Source organism: Carassius auratus, chromosome 23 (assembly GCF_003368295.1).
Source record: "Carassius auratus strain Wakin chromosome 23, ASM336829v1, whole genome shotgun sequence".
In the NCBI taxonomy this organism is placed as follows: domain Eukaryota; kingdom Metazoa; phylum Chordata; class Actinopteri; order Cypriniformes; family Cyprinidae; genus Carassius; species Carassius auratus.
In genome coordinates, this window is record NC_039265.1 from 9,298,307 (window position 1) to 9,322,455 (window position 24,149).

The following is a 24,149-nucleotide window of genomic DNA, read 5'->3' on the forward strand; positions in this document are numbered from 1 at the left end:
CGCGATGCGTTTTATTCAGATCAGAGGATTCGCAAATCATTCTGCGTTTTAAAAGATTCGTGATATTTTCTCCGAAGTCCGATCTGAAATTCGTGAATCGTTTTATTTGGAACTTCGGAGCTCGGATCGCGAATCTTTTTTTATTATCTTTCTTTTTAATTTAACTGTACAAAACATCAAACCATTAACGCACTACAGTTATAAAAACTAAACAATTGGGTAAAAAATAAGAAAAAAGTGTAGATGCAAATAAAACCATGGTAAAAGTGTAGTAACAATATTTTACCACTTGTATAAGCACAGTAATACCATGGTTAAACTATGTTTTTTGTAGTAAATCAGTTTAATAACAGACACTAGGTGCCCTTTGAATTTCTCTTTGCTTATTAGTCAGAGCCAGACCAATCACTGATGTCCTATAAAAGCTACATTTAACTTAAATAATGACGTATTACATAAATTAATTAAACACACACACAATAACTTAAACTGAACGATTAGGTATTTCCCTATAGAAAAGTGGATTTATATCAGTGTTCTTTTGATTTTAGGCCTGGCTCACTGCTCAGGTTTCCAACTGGCCAAGCAGCAACAGGAAAGAAGCATAGAGTGCAGAAAATGAGACACTGGTGAAGATTACAAAATGTCGAGCTTTTTGATGCACTATGTAAAATGGTGATTTTTATGTGGGCTTGTGTCCTATTTGTTGATGCTGCCCTTACCACTGCATTTATTTTTATCTCCTACACTCACCAGTTTGTGTCTTTCATTCATGTGCACCAGAACTGTTGTGTGTAAATGTAAATGCAATCGGTTGTGGATTCCCTAATGTGCATGAGGGACATTACAAAGGATGTCTAAATATAGCTGGGGAAACTCCCCTGAACACAGTTTAAGAGAGCACTAGAACAGGACAGCTTTTCCTCTGAACACGATCTTGAATGTCTACACATCAATGGAACAGATGACACTTTTCTTCATCAGAATGGAAAAAGTGTGAGACAGCGCTCTCTGCTGGAGATAATGAACTGCACTGATTCAGATTTAATCAACATTTAAATTCAGATTGAATCACAGGAATAATAAATGACATTTTTCAATATATATATATATTTTTTTTTTTGTAAAGATATTTCTCCATTTTACGGTTTTGACTTTTTAATTGATTAAATAAATAATAATTCAAATATGCAATTTTTTCGAATGCACTAAAGGAAGTGCTGTCAAACATTTAATCACGATTAATCACATCCAAAGTTATTGTAAAAAATGTACATAATATGTGTGTGTGTGTGTGTGTGTACGTGTACTGTGAATTAATACATACAAATACACACACATACATGTATATATTTTTAAAATTACAAATACCATAAGTACATAAATATACATATATTTTACATATAAACATAATGAAATATAATCATGCATGTGTGTGTATTTATATGCATAATAGATATACAAAGACACACATTCTTTTATCTCAAACTTAAAATGATTTAATATAGTTTTTTATTTTTTACTTATTTTCTCCTTTTATTAACTAAAAGCAGATGTTAAAATGTTTGTTTAATTTTGGTCCGACAATAAACTAATATATTTTCTCGTATGCATCCATGCATTACTTGGATTAATAGCTTTACTTTTCTTCTTCTTCTTCTTCTTCTTTTTCTTCTACTTCTTATTCGTTTTTTAATTGGGGGCTCGCAATCACAAATTGTGCATTACCGCTTACTGGATTCAACATCTCTTTTAACGTTACTTGCTGCTCACAGTTTTTTTTTTAAGTTCATTGATTAACTTCTCTCCTCCATATAGCTTTACTTCTCACTTCACTCACTACATGAATTTCACGACGCTCCCTTACGCGTGTCGCGCATGCGCAGATCCTCGCTGTTTCGCTCGCGCTCCGTCCGTTATTGTTGTCAACAGCCAATGGCCGAAAACATCCCACAACATGCCTCCGTCGCGCCGCTTCTGCGCGCGTTTCCCCCGATCCAACGCGCGTCTCGCACAGGCAACATGCTCTAGAGGTTATTAACCTCAAAACTCGGTCTTTTACACGGTTTGACCATGAGTGTCGGTCACTGCGCGTAACGGAAACACAGCTATGACACTCTCGGTGATCCAGGCGTGTCGTAGTCTGGCCCTGTCCACCTGGCTGCTGTCCTTCTGCTTCATCCATCCGCTGTGTTTGGACTTCACGGTGGCGGAGAAGGAGGAGTGGTACACGGCGTTCGTCAACATCACGTACGTGGACCCGGACACGGCCGAGGTCCGCACCGAGAAGACGGAGTGCGGCCGTTACGGGGAGCACTCTCTCAAGCGCGAGACCAGAGGCGTGTTAGCGATGCCCGTCGCGCCGCAGGACAAAAACGCGTGCGACCCCAACACCAGGTTCACGCCGCGCGGGCACGACGCGTGGATCGCGCTCATCAGCCGGGGAAACTGCACATACAGAGAAAAAATCCGAAACGCCGTGGGAAAAAACGCATCAGCTGTGGTCATATTCAACGTGGGATCCTCGAACCCCAATGAGACCGTCACTATGCCTGATTCAGGTGATGTATTATGTGACTAATGGTACATTCATAACTGCATGTCTGGCTGAATATGATGGTCAGTGCATTTTATAAATGCATTCATCATCTGTCAACTAGATATGTATGTCTGGTTATGTGTTATTGTAAGCCCACATAAGGTCACGAGTGATGACTTTGGTAATATGCGGTACATAATTGCATCTAGCATGGGTGATGGTTGATACATAAATACAACTTAATTTCGTGGTAAATGTGTAATTATAAATGCATGTCTGGTTTAAAGGCATAGGTTTGCCCAAAATGAAAAATTGTTGAAAATGTCCTCACCCTCGGGTCATCCAAGATGAAGATGAGTTTGTTTCTTTGTCAGATTTGGAGAAATGTAGCATTGCATCTCTTGCTCACCAATGTATGTAAATGGGTGCCGTCAGAACGAGAGTCCAAACGGATGATAACAACATCACAATAATCCACAAGTGATCCAGTCCAGCAGTTAACATCTGGAGAAGACTAAAGCTTGTAAGCTGTAGTTTGTAAGAAACAAAAACAATCATCATTGCATTATTTAAACCTTTGCTTCTGACTAAAATATGAGTCCATAATCTATAATAATGCTTCTTCAGTGAAAAAGTATGTTTTCTTTTAACCTCTCACTTCAAAACATATTTGTTTAGAGCTGTTTAAACACTGCTTGATCTGTGCAGATTTCTCTCCTGATTCAGACCAGACCAGTTTTTTTAACGGAGGAAGCGTTATTAGGCCGGGTTCACACCGCAAGTTTCAGCAGAGCAGAAGCAGAGCGTTAGCAGCAGGTAGGCAGAGCAGAAGCAGCGCGCGCCTATTTTGCTTTCACACCGACAGCGGAGGCAGCGCGCAACTGAACAGCAGATTTTGGTCAGAGTGCTCTATAATGGGTACGTTCGCATTGCTTTATTTCCCATTTAAAATACATTTAAATAAAAAGACTAGGCAAGAAGCTTTTTTAATTAATAATTTAATTGTTACTTTTGTTGGATCTTTGTTTTGCTGTCTTTGTTTTCCGTGCAGTACGTGTTGTTGATAGAAGAAAGGCCATCGCGCTATATTTGTTATTAAGGAGACTAAAAAGACCCAGACTTTGGGTTCATTCCCATTAACCGACGTAGGAGAGAACATGGTGCATATTACCATCTTGTCACTGGGTTTGTTTGCAATCAAATTTACCAAAAAACACCCTGAAAACCAATTTAATAAACGGTTTTAAATTATGTGTATTGTAGATGCTTCACAGCGTTGACTTCCTGCTCATCTTGAAATCAGCATTTACTTGTTTATTATATATGCATGTATCACCTGCTTTTGTTATTTGTGTGCTTGTGTAATTTAGAAATTGTAAATAAATGGTTCCAATTGAATCAATTTTGAATCAAATATTGAGTTGTTTGCTCGTGTGCCAGCGAAAGCGTCAAAAACACTATAAAATTAATTACCATCTGCAATAAGAGCCGCTGCAACTTCATCCCATGCTTTTTCCTTCTCCTGCAAGTCTTTATAAAGTACATTGTGTGGATCATAAAGAACTTGATATTTCTCAACTTCCACAATGAGACGAGTGTCGTCCATTATTGTCTTTCCAGGTGCACTCTGAAGACCACCGCCTGTGACACCACGTGCTGTTGTTTATGATTGTTAGCATGACATCCGTTCTTCTGCCAATACATAGGCCTAGTTATTAAAAGAATACTACTAATAATAAATAAATCTCCAAGGCTAAGCTAGCAATATAAATTATTTAAAGTTGTTTTTGTATTTCGGCAAAAAAAGTCTATTTTTGGATAGAACTGTAAGTACTTTAACAGATATTGTAAAAAAAAAAAAAAAAAAATATATATATATATATATATATATTAAAAATAAAATTATAATAAAAAATAGAAAAATATGAGGTTTTAAATATCATACATTTTTTATGTAATTTGCTAAGAACACAGTAGATATCATTAATGCAAATTTTGGGCAAATTTTCGTTTAAGTACATGTGTATTTTGGCCATGATCATGATCATTTTGGCCATGGTCACTTTATCTTCTATACATATTTTTTATATTAATTTCCTTTTCGTAACATACTCTAGTTCTTGTTAAAACACCCTAGATGTGCTTTTTTTGTGCAGTTAGAGCACTTTTTGTGTGAAATCATATTTATTTTGTCCATCAAAGGTGTACTTTCACTTTAACTGAGCGTCAGCAGCGCTGCAAAAATAGACCCAGCGCCGAAACGATCGCGGCACTGCTGCTTCTGCTCTGCTTCTGCTACGCTCTGCCGCGCAGCTTCTGCGTGCGGTGTGAACGCTCTCATCTGTTAACATGGGCACCGAAAAAAATACGCGCTGCTTCTGCTCTGCTGCAGCTTGCGGTGTGAACCTGGCCTTATGGATCATAGACTCATATTTTGGCCAGAAACCACAGTTTGAAGTTAAAACCGTTTGATGATTGATTTGTTTCTTACGGCTTCTCCTGATGTGAACTGTTAGATTGGAGTGTTGTGGATTATTGTGATGTTTTTATCACCTGTTTGGACTCTCATTCTGACGGCACCCATTCACTGCCATTCAGGTTCTGAAAACATTCGTTCTTGGACCTTGGGCACTGTAATGTACAGTGTCCCATGCATGACTGTTTTTGTGGGTGTTCTGTGTCAGAGACTTCTGTATAAAGTCAGGTCCTGCAGGGAAGTGTTGATGGTTTGTGATGTGTCTGTGGTTCTTCTGAGCAGAGATGGGCTTGGTCCAGCTGTGTTTGCATGTTCTCTCACATCTGGATGGATGTCGTGAGTGATGCTTCAGACGTGAGGTTGGCATTCAGGCTGTGTGCTGGTCGTTCTGTGTCTTAGAAAATGTTTTGCGGTGAAAGTTTTCTCTTTCTCTATCTGTCTGTGAAGTGTTGCAGAAATATTGCTGGTCTTTTATTGTCTATATTGTCTGTGTGTTTCTGTGTGTTTTTGTGTTCACGTTGATTCTCTCTTTGAGCTTTGCCTTTCGTTTGGTTTTATCTTTAAAGATTTTCATTGTGCTTTTGATCAGGGGTTTCCTTTATTTTTCCCCCCTAAATTCTTTATTTTCCGTTTTAACTTTTCTGGATTAATTTTTTTTATTATTATTATTAAAATTTGTTAAATTCTGCTTTAATGGTCACATAAAATTTTAGTAATCAAAAAGCATGTCTAAATAATGAATCATTATACAATACAATGTATGGAAACAGTTTAACAACAATTTATTGAAAGTTTAACAAAAAGTACATTTATATGGCCTTATGAAATCCATTAAAATTTTTTCCCCCAAAAAATTCTCTTTTTTTTCTTATTTCTTTGCAGTTCACTTTTTTTTTTCCAGTTATTAAAATTTTTCTGGATTATTTTAAAGGTTACGTTAAATCATAAGAATCAGAAAGAGTCACACACAAAAAAAACATTCATTTTTAAGACCTGTGAAATCTTTTTTATTTTTCTTCTGATTTAAAAATTCTGATTCAAATTCTTGAAATGTTTTTTCCAAATACTATTTACCCCCCCCCCCCCCTTTTTTTTCCCCTGATTCTTTCTGGATTCTACAGTTTAACAAAAATGTATTAAAAGTTTTAAAAAATGTAAATTTTTAAGGTCGCATACAATTGTATTATTCCCGAGTTCCATGTTTTCCATCATAATTTTTCTGGATTCCGTTTTAAAATAATAAAATGTTAATAATTGAAAGATGTATATTGTTAAGTGAGTTCATAAAGAGACAGTTTTTACAATAATAATGCCATCATTTTTTTTAAATAAATCTTTTGTCTGCTTAATCTGGATTTTTTATTAAATACTTAATATTTTTATCAAAAACAGTGGTAATCAAACGAAGAACTGAAACAATAACAATTATAAATACTAACAATATTTTAAAATACAATCAAATGATAATGAACACTTTTGTTTTATACAGCAAACAAAGCACTGCTCTAACATACTGTTAAAACGAAAAGACAGGAGAAAAACTGTCATACTCCTTTAAAAAACAAAGTTATATACTTCAAATTAAATCAAACTTTTATTTTGATGAGTTTTTGTAGTTTTACATGCATTTGTCATATTTAATTAGTCTTTTTGTGGTTTAATAATTATGATTAATTTATTTGTCTAAAATCCATGATTGTTCAAGTCCCCTTTTTTTACTGTGCCACTAATAAGCCATTGAAGCTTTCTTCTGTTGTGTGCTGGTTATACTTGTTGTTGTTGATCAGGACAGAGTTTGTGGGTTCTCTGGTTAACGGTGTCTCTGTGTTTCAGGCTCCGGTGACGTGGTGGCCATCATGATCCCCGAACCCAAGGGTCGTGAGCTGGTTCTTCTGATGGAGAGGAACATCACCGTTCTCATGCACATCACCATCGGGACACGCAACCTCCAGAAATACGTCAGCCGCACCTCCGTGGTCTTCGTCTCCATCTCCTTCATCATCCTCATGATCATCTCGCTGGCCTGGCTCGTCTTCTACTACATCCAGCGCTTCAGATACGCCAACGCCAGAGACCGCAATCAGGTACAAACCTGAGAAACATCGTCTCCTTTTGAGAAAGTGATTTCTCAAAGCTTCACGTTTGAACTGTGTGTGTGTGTGTGTGTGTTTTGTTTGCATGTTTTTTAATCCATTTATAATCATGTATTCACATAATCATTAGTCACTCATATGATTAATGATTTGATTGTTTATCAGTTATTTTTGTTAATCATTTATTCATTCATTATATTTCTCATATTTTTGTATTTCTTATAAATTTTCCCTTGCTCATGCATTTCCATTGTTGTTCAGTCCCATGCTTGTGAATAAGAGATGTTTTACAGGACGTTGTTGTTGTTGTTGTGAAACTGTTTGAAATATCATAACTTGCTAATATTTTTTTGCTCATCAGACGAAGACATATGCAACTAAGATTGTTCAATAAACTCTGTTTACATCACTTCATCTCCTGTTTCTATATAATATATAACAAATAATATTTATTATATTATTAGGAATGAAATATAAGAACAATATTTATACTTGTGTTCTAAAATACTGAAATGTTATTGTGCAACGAAATATTAGATTAATAATATTTCAAATATTTATTATGGCTTATATAAATAACAATACAATTATTATCATTCATATTTTTTTTCTTAAACTATTTTTTATTTTACAGTGGAGTATTTCATTAATATAAAAAAAATTATATTTTATAAGAAAGTAAAATTTTATATCTAAATAAATAATTATAAATCGTAAAATTATTATACATTTTTATAATATTTTCTTAAATACTGAAATTTTATTGAACAGTGAAATATTGCAACATTATTTTACATTTTAGTATTATTAGTGTGCATTTTATTATTATATTTATTTATACAAATAAAAATACAATTGAAAAATTGTTTTGCATTATACCGGTTTTTATTTAACTGTGCAGTTTTATTGATAAACTTTTTTTTAATTTAGAAATATACATTTTTCTTTAGTATTATTAATAATAATATATTCAAAAATAAATTATAAACCATAATAAAAAAATTATAAACTATTATTATTATTTTATAGTCACATTGATTAAAAAAATCACAAAACGTTGGCCAAATTGTGCAGTTATTAATAAAATAATAACATATATATATATATATATATATATATATATATATATATATATATATATATATATCAGAAAAATTGCAATTGGACATTTCCCACCCCAAGAATTGTTCAGCCTTCAGATCAAACCACATTGTTTCTCCACTGTTGCTTGTTTTCAGTGGTTTGTGTGATTGTATGTTTCAACGTGACCCTAAACCATGATTCCAGGCCACAGGAAGTGACTTCCATCACAGGAAACCCACCGCAGAGGCTTTCATCACAGTCCTCAGTCTTTAATTATTCTAACGAGAGACGGATGTAGAAGATCTGGGAGAAAAGCGTTTATTAATCACATTCTGTTCTCTGATTGGTCAGAGGAGGCTGGGAGACGCAGCCAAAAAAGCCATCAGCCAGTTACAAGTGCGGAGCATCAGGAAAGGAGACGAGGTGAAGAACACATGCAGCGTGTTACTCTTTAAACAGTGTGTTTTCTCTGTGTCCTCTTTATAATGTGTGTGTGTGTGTGTGTGTGTGTTCCCTGTAGGAGACGGAGAGTGATTTCGACAACTGTGCTGTGTGTATCGAGGGTTATAAACCCAATGATGTAGTCCGAGTCTTACCCTGCAGGTAAACACACACCTGACTGCACTTCTGACGAGTTACTAACAGCACAGCTACATTAAAACTGCTTCATCAGTAGCAAAGCGCTATATTACTACATTGTGTATTCCATCTACGGTAATATGTGACTCCGGAGCACAAAAGCAGTCTGAAGTCTCTGGGGTGTATTTGTAGAAATAAATTTGTAGAAAAAAATACATTGTATGGGTCAAAATCATTGATTTTTCTTTCATGTCAAAAATCATTAGGATATTAAGTAAAGATCATGTTCCGTTAAGATATATGGTAAATTTCCTACCATAAATATATCAAAACTTAATTTTTGATTAGTAATATGCATTGCTAAGAATTAATTTGAACAACTTTAAAGATGATTTTCTCAATATTCAGATTTTTTTGCACCCTCAGATTCCAGATTTTCAAATAGTTGTATCTCAGACAAATATTGTCCTCCGAACAAACCAGACATCAATGAGAGATGATTTATTCAGCTTCAGATGATGCATAAAAAATTTTTTTTTTTAATTGACCTTTATGAGGGTCACATTTTGTTTATATTATAATAGTAGGTAAATGTTATTAATGTTTTTGAAAAAGTCTCTCCTGCTCACCAAGGCTGTATTTATTTGATAAAAAATGCAGAAAAATGCTTTAAAACTACAAAACATTAATACAATTTAAAACAGCTGTTTTCTATGTGAATATATTGTAAAGTGTAATTTATTTCTGTAATGCTCCGCTGTATTTCCAGCATCATTCCTCCAGTCTTCAGAGTCACATGACCTTCAGAAATCAGAAGCATATGAAACATTTCTGATTATTATCAATGTTGAAGACACTTGTTTTTGTGGAAAACAAGATACATTTATTTTTTCAGGATTCACAGATGAATTTATCTGCATTTTATTTGAAACAGAAACTTTTTGTAACATTACTGTACTATCACTTTTGATCAATTTGATGCATCTTTGACGAACTAATGCATTTTTAATAAAAAAATCACTGACCTCACACTTTTGAATGGATATATTATATATATATATATATATGCTATACCATATTTCTATGTCTTCATATAACAAAGTTGCTAAATACTCTCTTTTCTAGCTATGAAACCAGGATGTGAATGGTCTGTTGATTGAAAAGGCTTCTGTATTAGACTGATTCACACATGTTTCTCGTGTGCGTCTGCTTCTCGCAGGCATCTGTTTCATAAGAGCTGTGTGGACCCGTGGCTGGTGGACCATCGCACCTGTCCCATGTGTAAAATGAACATCCTCAAAGCCCTCGGCCTCACGGTTGGTGCTCCATCTCTCCGTTTGTGCATGTTTCTGAGCGAGAGAGAAATGATTCCAACATCAAGCTTCAGACAGAATCTGTGGAGTAAATTCACTTTATTATTAATAATATTACATATATTAATTACAGTAATTTATTAATGCATTAAGTTATTTCTAGATAAATCATTTACATTTAACCTATTTTTTTATTATTATTATTTTTTTTACATACGTTTCTTTTATATATTTTTTATTCAAATCTTTAAGGTTTAGTCATTCTGTTGTGTTTTTGTCATTTGTATTAGTATTTTAAAAATATGTCTAGTGTTTTTTTATGAATTTTATTTCATTTTTTTTGTTCTATTTTTCAAGTGTTTCCATTGGATAATTTTTTTATTGTATAATTTTATTTAGTTTTTAAAACACTGATGTTTGTTGTATTGTGCCGTAATGAGTGTAATTTTAGTATCACTGATACAATAAAAGCATATTTAATATTTTGAAATTTTTATAATTTTTTTACATTTTAATTTGTTAGTTTCAGTAATTTTGTTGTGATTTTGGCATTTTTTTGTAATTTCTATAAAAAAAATTATGTTATGCTAATACTTGAGTAAGACTAAGTGAAAAAAAGAATGTCTTGTTTTAATTTCAATTTGAGTTAGTTTTAGTACTTTTGTTGTGTTTTTGTAATTTTTTGTAGATTTGTCAAATGTTCTTATTGAGATATAATTAAACTAAATTAAAGTAAAATGTTAACTTGCGAACTAGATAAAATAAAACAAGTTGAAAAAAAGTTAATTTTATGCAGTTTAAGTAGTAGTTTAATGCTTAATTGTAATAACCCTGGATCTTAATCATGGTAAAAACCCAGAAATGCATGTCTTACTGCTTCAGTGGGACTGTAGTGTAATTCTATTGTATTTAACTCTATGCTGTGTGACTGTGGTGTAATTCTGTTCACATGCAGTCCAGTGCCGAGTGTCTGAATGAATTTCCTCTGGACTATGAGCACGCCGTGGGGGGCGTGGCTCTCAACGCCATGGTGATGAGTGATGATGTCATCGGGGGGCGTGACCCCGGCGTGAGGATGGTGGGTCTCCCTCAGGTCCTCCTGGACTCTGAGCCGCTGTCCCAGGACACCATGCCAACCGAACAGAGTGAGTGTGTGTGATTTCTGTGAGAGAGGAAGTCCTCCGCTCGTCTAGTGCAAGGCCTTGTGGGTAATTATTTACATTTTTGCATTTACAAAAGTGACAAATAATAGTGCACATTTAATAACGGGCCAAAAAAAGCATGCACAAATACATTGGAAGTACTAAAATAACTAAAACTGAAAAGGAAATAGACAAAAAAAAACTATATAGACATATAAAAACAAAAATAAAAATGACTAAAAAATGTAACTAAAAATAAAAAACTAATTCAAACTATATCTCATTCCTACTAAAATTAGTCACATTCTCACTAAAATAAGTTGCAATTTAGTACATTTAAAATATATTACCTTTAACACACTACAGTTAAAATTAATATCACATGCATTGCATGCTCATCAGAATAATTGTACTTTAAAGCATGACAAAAATATTTAAAAAAAAATTAAAATGCATTTTAAGTTAAAACTTTATTTGACATTACAGTGAACTTATGATAGTATACTCTCTTTAAGTTGTCTTTTATTTCATTAATATTATTATATACTTTAAGGTTTAACGTTTCAGTTAACCTTTTTGGCATACGATTTTGTAACTTGTTCTTATTTTGCATGCTATTTAGTAAAGACAGCATAAAAAAAAGTAGGACACAGCCGTCCTGATGAATATCTTCATGACTGTCTTTCCTCCGCAGGTGAGTTACAACCAATAACCCGTGGCAGTTCAGAGATGTCGCTCGCCACAGGGGCGGGGCATTCGGACATTGACACGCCCACTCCTGCTCATGGTGACCGGGTTGAATGGGCTTTGAATGGCCAGTGATTGACCTGTCTGTGGAGTACATACTGAAATCCACGTCCGATGTTACGGTCGTTTCATCTCTTCTCTGAAAAGCAGGGTAAACTGTTCTCTCTCGACCGCAGTGCACACTACAGATAAAGCACTTGTTCAGTATCCACAGACGATCGGTTCTGCTGTGCTCGACAATCCTCTCAGTGTTCGCTGCCCGTTTCACCATTTGTCTGTGATCCTGGCGGAAAGAACGGGTATAAGACTGTTTTGAATCTGATCAGAAGTGGTTTATTTTTCTATGGAGAAGCATTTGATGTGCTCGAGTTCTGCAGTATTAAAGAAGAGAATCTCAGTATTTAGACGCCTTCCTCTGGGAGATTTTTTGGGAACTAAACTGTAGGACTTTCTAGGAAGTGCTCTTTGGATTCTGTGGAGCAGGACGTGTGATATTTGCTCTGCGTGACACTTGAGATATCATTTAAAGAGATAGTTCACCCAAAAATGAAGGTTTACTGGCAGTGTCCTCACCCTCAGGTCGTCCAAGATTTGAGATGAAGAACAGATTCTGGAGAAACTCCATCATTCGTTCGCAAGTGGATCCTCTGCAGTGAATGGGTGCCGTCAGAATGAGAGTCCAAACAGTTGATAAAAACATCACAATAATCCACAGAGGATAATAAGGGATGGACTTTATTACTGGAGGAAGAGTCATTATGGATGTTTTACCAAAGATAATCATAGCTTATTGATTTTTTTTTTTTTTTTTATGATGTAGCTTTTGTCTTCTCCAGATGTTCACTGATGGACTGGAGTGATGTGGATTATTGTGATGTTTTTATCAGCTGTTTGGACTCTCATTCTGACGGCACCCATTCACTGCAGGGCATCCATCTGTGAGCAAGTGATACAATGCTACATTTCTCCAAATCTGATGAAGAATGAAGATCTTGATGACCTGAGGGAAAATTTTCAGCAAACCTTTTTTTTTTTTTTTTTTTCTCTCGGTGAACCGTTTTTTTTAAAGGGAGAGTCCACCCCATCCGTGATTGTTCCGTTAATGTTTATTCCCCCTCAGGTCATTCTAAATCTCTTTTTGTTTTCTCCAGAAATCACCATGAGAGTAGTTTGTATGACTTGTGCACTGTGTTCAAAAAAAGACAGGAGGGTGAGTAAACAATCTTTTACAGGTGCGCTGTTCCTTTAAACCTGTAACTCGTTCTTCCTTGTTTGACTGTATATTGTAAATAGAGAATAATTTTGTCCAGTTTTCTCAAATTGCCAAGTTTTCCATCATGCACTTTATGTATTTAGATATTGGATTTCGTTTTGAAATTGGGATTTCGGTCACAGTTTGTGTACTCTCTCTCTCACACACACACACACACACACTTAGTTTGTAACAATTCATGCTCAGTATTTTGCACGTGTTTCAGTCTGACTGTGCTTTGAATATGAATAAATTTTAAATTAAGTTTTTGGGGGCTAAACATCATTCTTCTCCTGTACACAGAGTTTCACATCTGTTGCCTTTGATGATGTCACATGATTCCGTCTCATTTAAATATTTGAATGTTTCCTGTCTGTTAAACTGAAAATTCCATCACAGTAAAATAATGAACATTCTAAACTCAGGATAGTTACAGTTGGAACAGATGAAGTAGTTTCTATGAAGTTTAACATGCCCAAACTTCAGCAGAATTTGTTTTTAACACCTTACAAAAAGTTTATACTAAAATTGATTAAAATTGGTAAGTTGACCAATACAATTTTTTAAATAGTTTTAAATAGAGTTGTTAATTTGTTATTAACTCATTTTTTAGTTTTGCTCCGTGCTTCGGCAAATTTGTGTCTGATCATAAAACTTATCAAAGCACCTGCCACCTCAAACATGCACAGTTATCAAATATTGCATTAAAACGTGCAACAACAATAACTAAATTAGTGAATGTTGAGTTTTTTAAAATAACTCTTTTCTTTGTGAAAATTTGTAACTTATTTCTGTGAATCTTCATCATCATTCCTCCAGTTTTCAGCATCACACGATCCTTCAGAAATCATTCTAATATTCTGATTTGCTGCTCAAGAAACACTTTTTGATTATTACCAATGTTTATGGATTTTTGTGGAAACCAATATTTATTTTTCAGGATTCACATATGAATAGAAACTTCAAAAGAACAGAGTTTGTTTAAAATGGAAATCAATTAGTATCTTTATAAAAGTCTTTATAGAAATGTTGGATCTGAGAAACTCTTCCTTTATCTGGGCTGTCCTCATGCACTGCTTGTCCACGAGGGGGCAGCACCTGCATCATGAATTTACCTACAGAAGCCATAGAAAACATTACATAGAGAATATTAGCATCCTAGCACATTACTATTAATGCCATTACTCGGGTGTAAACGCTGTTGGTTACATATGTTGCTTTTTTTCTGCGCTGGCCAGGATTGTTACGCATCTTTTAGGGCAGATTTCAATGATTGAACAGCTCAATGCATGATTGCTATCAGAGGATACAGTTATTGATCAGACTCACCCTGCATCTGTTCAACGGTCAGGTCTCTGTCCAGTCGATCAATGTCTGAACACAGAGAACATTTCATTGCTCATGCACATCAATTACGCTCCATTGTTTGTCATGCACTGTTTGGTCAGTTGCACATGGAGGGGTCAGAGGTTAATAGATGTTAAATATGAGTGGATGCAGTGCTTTAAGTGGGCCGGTACGCACAGGTACTCAGTACCGCCACTTTCAGATATAGCTCTTGAGCGTACCGCCACCTCTCCGTGCGCCCAGAACGTGCTTTTAGCGTACCAGTATGTTCATTTGGACATCTGCTTTAATAGAGGTTTTAATCCTTTGCCTGCGCTGCCGCTTTTCAGAGCACCCTTCACAATGCACGCTTTCTAATTCTTCCTAGTTCGGAGTATGGAGCGTGAAGCATTTGAACCAGTTCGGGAGTTCGGAGCGGGTTCGCGAATCATTTGAGTCAGATCGGGAGTTCGGAGTGGGTTCGCGAATCATTTGAGTCAGTTCAGGAGTTCGTAGCAGGTTCGCGAATCATTTGAGTCAGATCGGGAGTTCGTAGCGGGTTCGCGAATCATTTGAGTCAGTTTGGGGATCGCGAATCATTTGAGTCAGTTTTGGAGTTCGGAGCGGGATCGCGAATCAATTGAGTCAGTTCGTGAGTTCAGAGCGGGTTCGCGAATCATTGAGTCAATTTGGGGATCGCAAATCATTTGAATCAGTTCGGGAGTTCGGAGCGGCTTCCCGAATCATTTGAATCAATTCGAGAGTTCGTAGCGGGTTCACGAATCATTTGAGTCAGTTTGGGGATCGCGAATCATTTGAATCAGTTCGGGAGTTCGTAGCGGGTTCGCGAATCATTTGAGTCAGATCGGGAGTTCGTAGCGGGTTCGCGAATCATTTGAGTCAGTTTGGGGATCGCGAATCATTTGAGTCAGTTTTGGAGTTCGGAGCGGGATCGTGAATCATTTGAGTCAGTTCGTGAGTTCAGAGCGGGTTCGCGAATCATTGAGTCAATTTGGGGATCGCAAATCATTTGAATCAGTTCGGGAGTTCGGAGCGGCTTCGCGGATCATTTGAATCAATTCGAGAGTTCGGAGTGGGTTCACGAATCATTTGAGTCAGTTTGGGGATCGCGAATCATTTGAATCAATTCGGGAGTTCGTAGCGGGTTCGCGAATCATTTGAGTCAATTTGAATGCAATAGGTCTTTCTGAGGGTATTTTTTTTCAAAATACTTTTGCACATTTTATTTATGTTCATTAGTTCTTTCTAGCTCAAGCAAATCCACAAACTAATAAAAGGATTTATTTTTAAGGTCGCCTGTTGACTGCTGTATATAAAACCCCTTCAATATAGATGTTGTTACCTCAGGGGATGAGGGGAGTCATCAAAAAAAACAAAACAGAATATATATATATATATATATATATATATATATATATATATATATATATATATATATATATATATATATATATATATTTATTTATTTATTTTTTTTTAATTATTTTTTTTTTTTGGCTATAATAGAGTACCGTTTCATGCTTTAATAGTTCATAATTAGGAGATCAGCCCAAATCGGAAATCACATTTATGAGATAAAAAGTCTTAATAATTAGGCTACACGTAGTAATTATGACATTTAAAAAGTCTAAATTCTAAATTGTCATTGATGAGAAATTTAAGTTTTACCTCAAAATAAGTAAGTGAAGTCAAAATTGTCAAGACAAAAATTATAAGGATGAAAGTCTAAAAGTTATGAGATTTGAGAAAACCAAACTGACATAATCTAAATTACAAGTGCAAACAGTAATAACTATGAGATAAAAGGTCTAAAATTATGATGTTGAAATTGAGAAATTAAAAAAATGACATTGACAAAAAATACATGCAGTGTAAACAGTCATAATAATTAAGAAAGTCTTAATTATGACATAATAAATTGTAATAGTGAGCAAACAAAATCTAAATTAAGAGGTTTAAAAAAACAAAATGATGAGTTTAAATGTTTGAAATGTGAAATTATGACATGAAGTTGAAATTGAGATGAATCTAAATTATGATATTAAAGGTTGAAGTTAACCAAAAAGTTTAGACAGTCATGATTGAGAAAGTAAAAATGATGAGATTCATAATTAAGAGTCAAAATTATGACATACTGTAATTAAAATCTAAATTATGAGGTTTAAAAAAAAAACTAAATTACGAGTTTAAACAGTCATAATTTTGAAAAAAATAAAAAGTGTTGAAATTGAGAAAAATCTAAATGTAGAAATCATAGATAAAAGTTTTGGCAGGCATTGTTGAGAAAGTCAAAATTATGATGGTTGTAAATATGCGATAGTCAAAATTGAGATTGAAACATTTCAATTGAGAAAATTAAATCGAGTTTAAAGAGTAGTTGAGAAAGTCATAAGTATGACATGAAAGTCTAAATTGAGATGAAATACTGAAAGGTTAAAATGCACTGAATTGATCAAAAGTGATATTCAAGACATGTTTCAAAAGTTTTTTTTTTTTTTTTAAATACTGTCATTTCATTCAAATAAAATGCATCACAGTTTCCACGAAAATATTGTGCAGCACAACTGTTTTTTTTATTTATTTATATGATAATACTCAGAAATGCTTAATATTTTCATGATTTCTGAAGATCATGTGACACTGAAGACTGGAGGAATGATGCTGAAAATACAGCTGCACATCACAGAAATAAATTGCACTTTAATATATATTCACATAGAAAACAGCTGTTTGAAATGGTAATAATATTTCATAATTTTTACTTCATTGTTTTTACCAAATAAATGCAGCTTTGGTGAACAAAAAAAAAAAAGACTTCCTTTCAAATCTGTAACATTCTGAACAGTGCATCACTAATATTGAAGTATAAAGTATCAGACTTCAGAGTGTAACTCATCCTGCTATTCTTCCAGTTATAAATGATTCCTCAAATCATTTTTTTTCTGTTACTTGTTTAGGAATTTGGGCTTATAATGCTAATAAATGTGTCTCTCCTATCTTAAAAACAGGTTTGATTTTAAATTTGTTTTTACATTTCAGGGTTTTAAGCATTTAAGCACAAGCAAAACCTCTTCTGGTTTCTTGCAGGTCTAAGCTGGTTATTTATCTTTAAGAAAAGTATGAGTGCATGTACTTAAAGCCAGATCAATTATTTAATGCTCATGGGGTTTTCCAGCTCAGTTGTTTCACCAAAGTGTCAGCTTTGTCTCGGATGTTTCTCTGAGAGGGAAATAATGCATCAGGAGAAACAGACAAACACACATATAGTTGTACAGTAATAAAGAGATGATCAGCCGTGTGCTTTAAGTACTTAATTTGGACAACTTGAATGTCAATTTTCTCAATATTTAGATTTTGTTTGTTTGATTGCTCCCTCAGTTTCCAGATTTTCACATAGTTGTGTATCCCAGCCAATTTTGGCTTATTTATCCAGCTTTCAGATTATCTACACATTTCAGTTTCAAAAAAAGTTACTCGTGACTGGTTTTATGATCCATATTGATCTTAAGTTGTAAATGGGCATATAAATGGGACATGTGGTTCATAAGGATTTTAAAACATTTTCTAGAGTATTGGAATCGGATATATAACGTTAGTTATTAAATAAATAACTTATTTTCTAGAAAATTAAATCCAGTCTATAAAATGCAGATACACTGATGTTTGAATAGGGATGCGGATGCTTTCTGGCGATTTCCCAGCTGAAAGCAAAGAAACACGACAGTGTAACGCTCACATCTCTAAAATGCCAGTTGATGTTTTGGAAAAATGAAATGCACATCAAACCAAATCGATACGCGAGCTGTATTCCGTGCGTGCGCGTGCGTCATCCTCAGTGTAGAACTGAGCGTCGTCATTTGTTCAAGCGCGAGAGGGAAACACTTCACATCTACAGCATCTGCGAACAGAGGCTCAAAACAGCACAGCGTCGTGACAATGTCTGTGTTCGGTGTTTGAGGCATTAAATAGTGAGTATGATACTGTTTTCTATTTGGTGTACTTCGTTAATAACGGATAGGGTTTACTTGTGTTATGGTGACGTGTGTGTAGTTAGGCGTCGCGTGTAAATTCGAATCTCTGTCCCTCCTTTGAAGAACACGCGGGAAACTTGGGAACTTGTTTAGAAATTAGATGTTACATTATATTAATGCTAACGGAGAGTTAAAACCGAAATACTGAACTAAAAGAAGAAGAATAAGATTTATTATTATTATTATTAAATCAACAGCTGCAAACTAATATAGTTAGACAGGTCTGTTTTTCAGGGCTTTGGATAATGTTTTCCTAAACTGACCTACATTTTTTAAAATCTATTTTCTTTTCTTTTTCAGCAGGGAAATTTGAGCGTTTAAGTTTATTATTATTAATTTATCTGTTTATGTAGTTGCTTTGGTTCTATTTTCACAAGTTTTGAAAGTATTTTAAAACTGATTTCAAGTAAACCATTCATCATTCAAAACTTTCTTCCATTAGGACTGTAAGTGTTGTAAAATTATCTATTAATTAACATTAATATACAACCAGTTTTACTACAAATACCATGGTTAAACTAGGATTAGTGTAGCAAAACCATTGCTAATTTGTGGTTACCGTGATTTAGTAACCATGTTAGTTTAATTGAGGTAAAACCATGATTATGGTTAATGTACAGATCAGTTCAATATGCATTATACATGTACAGTTGTTACTCTATGAGTGAATTTACAATGCATAACTGAGCTGACATTAAATCCATAGTTTCCATAATACTTTCTTTCCAATGTCAGTTAAAATGTTTGATCAATGAACATATGACAATGAAAATTAAACACTTGTGAAAATAGAGTTAAACCCACAAAGACGTTTTTGTGTGTGTGTGTGTAATAAGGTTTATTTCATCAATACATTTTTAAATGTGTTGTTTTGTTCTACACAGATGTGTCACATCCACAACTAGGACATCACTAAATCAGATTGTGACTACTGGATCTTTCAACTGTTATTGGTTTCATGGATTCCCGACCTACTTTCCTTCACCCGCCTGAAAATAATGAGCCCAAGGTATGCTGGGAATCTGAGTCCCAGCACAGAAAGGGAAACCACTCTCCTGGAACCAGGACAAGACTTGTAAAGAATCATGGGATTGAAGTACAAGCTAAAGAGATGGAGGAGAGATCCACCGGCCATGTAAAAACACTAAAACACAATGCATTAGCCACCACTGCCATTCCAGCCGCAGAACTGCTTCCTGCATCCACAGCTGCATCAAAAATACCCACCATGCACTCAGCGTCAACCAAGCAGGTCACTGCGGGAATAACCAGTGTAAGTGCTATGACTAAAACGGCATCTAAAAAAACAACCAAAACAACAGTTGGAGTGGAGGTCTTAAGTTTATCCGGCCAAACTGGACACAGTGGGACAAAATCAAGATCCCCAAATGTGAGCCATGAGAAGAAGCTACAAGCAAGTGCAAAAGCATTTCCCAATAACATGCAAAAAACTGCCTCAGCATCTCATATCATGGGCTCCACAGACTTCCCCAAAAAGACGCTTCAAAAAACATCGTCCACTTCCCAGATTTCCTCAACCGACTCTCCCAAGAGTCTCAGCCGGACTCTCTCGCATATTCCCAGAGCAACGTCCAGCCCCAAACTTAAACCACCCCATCCCGCATCTCTCAAAGTGGATAAAACCGAGCGGAATAGAAGAGTCACGAGCAAAGAGGCACAGCTGTCGACTTCTCCAAAAGATAAGATGACTGACACGTTGGTGGAGAGCAACCTGCAACTGGGGACAAAAGCAGAAATGCGGGAGAGTCCTCAGGAGCAAGAGATAAAGAGCGGGAATGAGAGAGATAATAAAGACACAGTCCTTCAGGGACACAGTCTTGGAGGAAGTGACGTCATCTCGAACTTTAAAGGTTGCAAAGAAATGTCTTCTCTGTCACTGTATCGTGCCGAAAACCTGAAAGAGCCAGAAGACAAGACTGACGTATATGTCACGACCCAAGAGAGACACACAGGAAAGAGTCAGAGGCTCTGGGAGAAGAAGGGAAGGGAGGAAGCAGAGTGCGAGGAGAAGAGGAACACAGGAGAGAGAAAGGGGGAAGCTGAGGTTAAGAATGTCAAAATGGCGATTGAGCTCAAGAAGGATACTGTAAATAATGAAAAGAATAAGATTCCGACACCCAAGAACTTGAAGGATGCAGTGACAATGACAGTCGAAGGTTTCCCGGTGACCGAGACGAAGGATGCAGCACTGCAGGCCGATCTGAAACCGGTGTGTATTGATGTCGAGGTTCAGGCGGTTGTGGAGGTCTGCTCTAGATCAACACTCACGAGCCCAGTCCACAACGTTCAACCTTGTCAGTTGAACCATGAGATTGACCTCAACTCTAAAGCTGGCCTGCACAATGAGCTCAACCTTGACAGCATCTTGGACTCTGATTGGTTGCCGACTGTACCCTTACCGGACCCCAAACCAACAGAAGCCAAGCCTAGATTTCTAGGTCCACCCCCTTACAAGTCTCCCAATAGTCAGAAACCGCTTCAACACATCTGTCAAATAGAGATTGAGCTTCGTAGCCAGTTTCCGCAACCTCTCGGTTCGGTCCCCCCCCAAGTAACCTCTGGGGACTCCTTGAAGCCACTCAAATTTGGGGGAACAGCAGGGGTGGTTGGAGAAAAGGAGGAGAGCGGTGCACCTCAGGAGATTGTCTGGGATGAGCAGGGAATGACGTGGGAAGTCTATGGAGCGTCGCTGGATATGGAGTCCCTGGGATTTGCCATCCAGAACCACCTGCAGTGTAAGATCCGTGAACATGAGCGTCGCATCGGCACGCTCCGGAAGTCTATATGCCTCTCCGAACAATCGCCCGGAAAGGGCAGGATAGGAAAGAAGAAGAGGAATGTCTTTAGGTCGCTGTTTGGTGGATCTAAGTGCTGCTCAAAACCACGACCCAAAGAGGAAGCCGAAAAGTGACTAATTGTTATGTAAATGTATTTTGTAGATGTGCTACACTGGAGAACGTATGGCAAAAATTTCTAAAAATATGTAGCGTATTTTTGCTTCATAGAAGTGTTAGACCAGGAGTCACCAGACTCGCTCCTGGATGGCCAGTGTCCTGCAGAGTTTAGCGCCAACCCCAATCTAACACACCTGAACCAATTAATCAAGCGCTTATTATGCATACTAGAAACATCCAGGCAGGAGTGTTGAGGCAGGTTGGATCTAAACTCTGCAAGACCAAGTTTGGTTACCCTTGTTTAAGACCATGTCCAGGATTTGAGGGTTCTGAAATAATTTCTTGCCCATGGCCTTGTCCCAAATGGCGAGCTTAATGTGAATTTACAGTCCAATGACCTACACTTGTTCTTGACTATGAAGTGCATGAGACTAGAGTGTCCAACGTAGAGAGGTACCACGTTTGGCCATACTGGTACAGACTACTACCCAACCGTCAACCTTTCAGGTTTTGGAACTCTGGAATGTTCTTAAGTCTCTTACAAGAGTAGTTCACTCAAAATTGAACTTTCTATCATCTCTTACTCATGTTGTTCCAATACTTGTGTGAATTTTTTTTTCTGTTATAAACCCCTTAAGAAGAATGTTTTGAAAAACCAAAAACTTTGGACCCCACGGACTTCTACTGAATTCTCAAAATGACCCGGAGACATTTCTTAAAAGAAATTAATAGAGTTTTGGACATATACAATTGCATTTAAGTGTGAACTATCCCTTCCTGCCACAGAAAACACCAACTTGTAGACATTATTTTGGATTAGCATGTTCACACTGTTGAAATGCAGATTAGAAATTGCAGTCGTTTCCCAACATTTAAAAGTTGAACATCCAACTCTTTGAAATGTTGGTATCCGTTGAGGACATGTGAAATAGCTTAGTTAATGCATTCACTTAATCATTAAGCGACGAGTGTATTGTTCACTTTTATGTAACTATTGAAAGTTAGATCACATTTTTTCATTTTTGTACAATATTCACTATTAGTACTAACTTGTGTAAAACTGAATTTTACATTTTTACAATTTGAAGTTTTGTATCACTTTTCTTAAAAAAAGAAACTTGTTTGAGAACTAGTTTGACAACAGTTTCTGTATTACACTGTTTTCAGGAATCTTGTAGGTTTTGTCAAAACAGCTAATGAGTTTCTAAATGTGAGCACTGATCATGTTCAGTCACTTTGGTCACTCACTTGCACGCCTGAGAAACTTCAAGCACTGGTTGTTGTTTAATGCTGGTAGATTTTAATCCCAATTTGGTTGCTTTATCACTGCAAAAATGCTGTCAGTGTGAGCGTCCTTTAGAAATACATAATGCTGAGCTGATAATCACTGTAGAGCACTTTAATGGATTAAAATAATGCTTGTGATGTTCTATATGATGTGAATTTTGAAGTTTTTTTTCAAGTTGAATTGTTAAAAATCCTTGTGCACGAGTCTGGTTTTTGTTTTCTCATTTGATAGCCCCTTTAATGAGTCTTTGCACGCTGTATGATTTTCATGTTATTTTTACCATGGTATCAGGACTTGACTGAATGAGGTCTTTGTGTTTTTGTGAGAGCTCCAAGTGATGGCTGCTGAATATTTTATCCTTTTCATGTGAGGGAGCAAGATGTTGATGTTGAGTTTACAGAAGCAAGCTTGGTCTAAATTTAGGTATCTTTGTTCTAAATGATGTCTGAAGTGAGTCCTGCTGTAAATTTTTTACTCGGGAGCAGTGGTGCAGCACATAAAGCTACCATGTTCTGTGTTAGTTTGACATTATGGACCCTATGGAGCATCTGCCCTATATACTACAGTGAGATGAACTGTGCAGCAAATGATGGTGTGATGGCGCTCTCTCTGCTCTCTGTACAGTATTTGTGTGGCAGCACGTAAAAACATTCTGGTGAGCATTTGTTCAAAAACCTCCAGAACTGTTAGGTATAAATAAACACAAAACTTCTGCTATTCAGCAATATATATATATATATATATATATATATATATATATATATATATAAAGAAATTTAAGGTTGAAGAGAGTTCACCCAAATTAAAATTTGCTCAATAAATTGACTCCAAGATGTAGATGAGTTTGTTTCTACATCAGATTTGGAGAAATGTAGCATTACATCACTTCCTCACCAAAGGATGCTCTGCAGTGAATGGGTGCCATCAGAATCCACAAATAAAAAAGTAGTTTGTAAGCAGGGGCGGATCTAGAAAAATAATGGCGAGAAGGGGGTAGGAATTTTTGAGGGGTGACAACATATGGCAAACGTATATATACTGAATTTAGTCACAGTTATCACAGTTTGATGATAAATATATGTGCACACTACAAAAGGACACAGGCTATCATTTACAAACTTAATCTCATGCAATCAATGTCTTGCATTTGAAACAGTTCATATAAGAAATTAGTGACCATACCCCATAAGCACCACACACTCACTAATGCATACAGTATGCATCAACATGTAATTAAGAGCATTATAAAAGGTTCAGTGTTATCAATATGTCAATTTATTATAAGAAACACAAGATTTTAACAGCTATGACATTTACCTGTTTAATGCTAATCATCATCTAACT

The 24,149-nt window shown here is 35.8% G+C and overlaps 2 protein-coding genes across 6 annotated transcripts; both read left to right on the forward strand.

Annotated features, from left to right (window-relative positions):
* Positions 1 to 1,787: 1,787 nt before the first annotated feature.
* LOC113041224 (RING finger protein 150-like) lies at positions 1,788 to 12,077 on the forward strand. Of its 3 annotated transcripts, none has more exons than XM_026199641.1 (7): positions 1,788 to 2,561; positions 6,849 to 7,099; positions 8,543 to 8,614; positions 8,712 to 8,794; positions 9,990 to 10,086; positions 11,039 to 11,228; positions 11,920 to 12,077. In XM_026199641.1, the coding sequence occupies exons 1-7, from the start codon at positions 2,111 to 2,113 to the stop codon at positions 12,045 to 12,047; spliced, it is 1,272 nt and encodes a 423-aa protein (XP_026055426.1). In that variant the 5' UTR covers positions 1,788 to 2,110; the 3' UTR covers positions 12,048 to 12,077. The 3 variants fall into 3 exon arrangements, with proteins under 3 accessions (XP_026055426.1, XP_026055427.1, XP_026055428.1); XM_026199642.1 differs by having other exon boundaries at positions 1,810 to 2,561; positions 11,039 to 11,291; positions 11,920 to 12,055; XM_026199643.1 differs by lacking the exon at positions 11,920 to 12,077 and having other exon boundaries at positions 1,816 to 2,561; positions 9,990 to 10,171; positions 11,039 to 11,200.
* On the forward strand, positions 11,990 to 23,435 carry LOC113041223 (uncharacterized). Of its 3 annotated transcripts, XM_026199638.1 has the most exons (3): positions 12,046 to 12,123; positions 13,124 to 13,182; positions 19,487 to 23,435. In XM_026199638.1, the coding sequence occupies exon 3, from the start codon at positions 19,561 to 19,563 to the stop codon at positions 21,532 to 21,534; it is 1,974 nt and encodes a 657-aa protein (XP_026055423.1). In that variant the 5' UTR covers positions 12,046 to 12,123; positions 13,124 to 13,182; positions 19,487 to 19,560; the 3' UTR covers positions 21,535 to 23,435. The 3 variants fall into 3 exon arrangements, with proteins under 3 accessions (XP_026055424.1, XP_026055423.1, XP_026055425.1); XM_026199639.1 differs by lacking the exon at positions 13,124 to 13,182 and having other exon boundaries at positions 11,990 to 12,123; XM_026199640.1 differs by lacking the exons at positions 12,046 to 12,123; positions 13,124 to 13,182 and adding an exon at positions 17,398 to 18,539.
* The last annotated feature ends 714 nt before the right edge of the window (positions 23,436 to 24,149 follow it).

Coding starts and splice junctions, on each gene's coding strand:
- LOC113041223 (XM_026199639.1), top strand. CDS start 19,561: ATGGATTCCCGACCTACTTTCCTTCACCCGCCTGAAAATAATGAGCCC.
- LOC113041224 (XM_026199641.1), top strand. CDS start 2,111: ATGACACTCTCGGTGATCCAGGCGTGTCGTAGTCTGGCCCTGTCCACC. Junction 10,087..11,038: donor TCAAAGCCCTCGGCCTCACG/GTTGGTGCTCCA, acceptor GTTCACATGCAG/TCCAGTGCCGAGTGTCTGAA. Junction 11,229..11,919: donor CACCATGCCAACCGAACAGA/GTGAGTGTGTGT, acceptor TTTCCTCCGCAG/GTGAGTTACAACCAATAACC.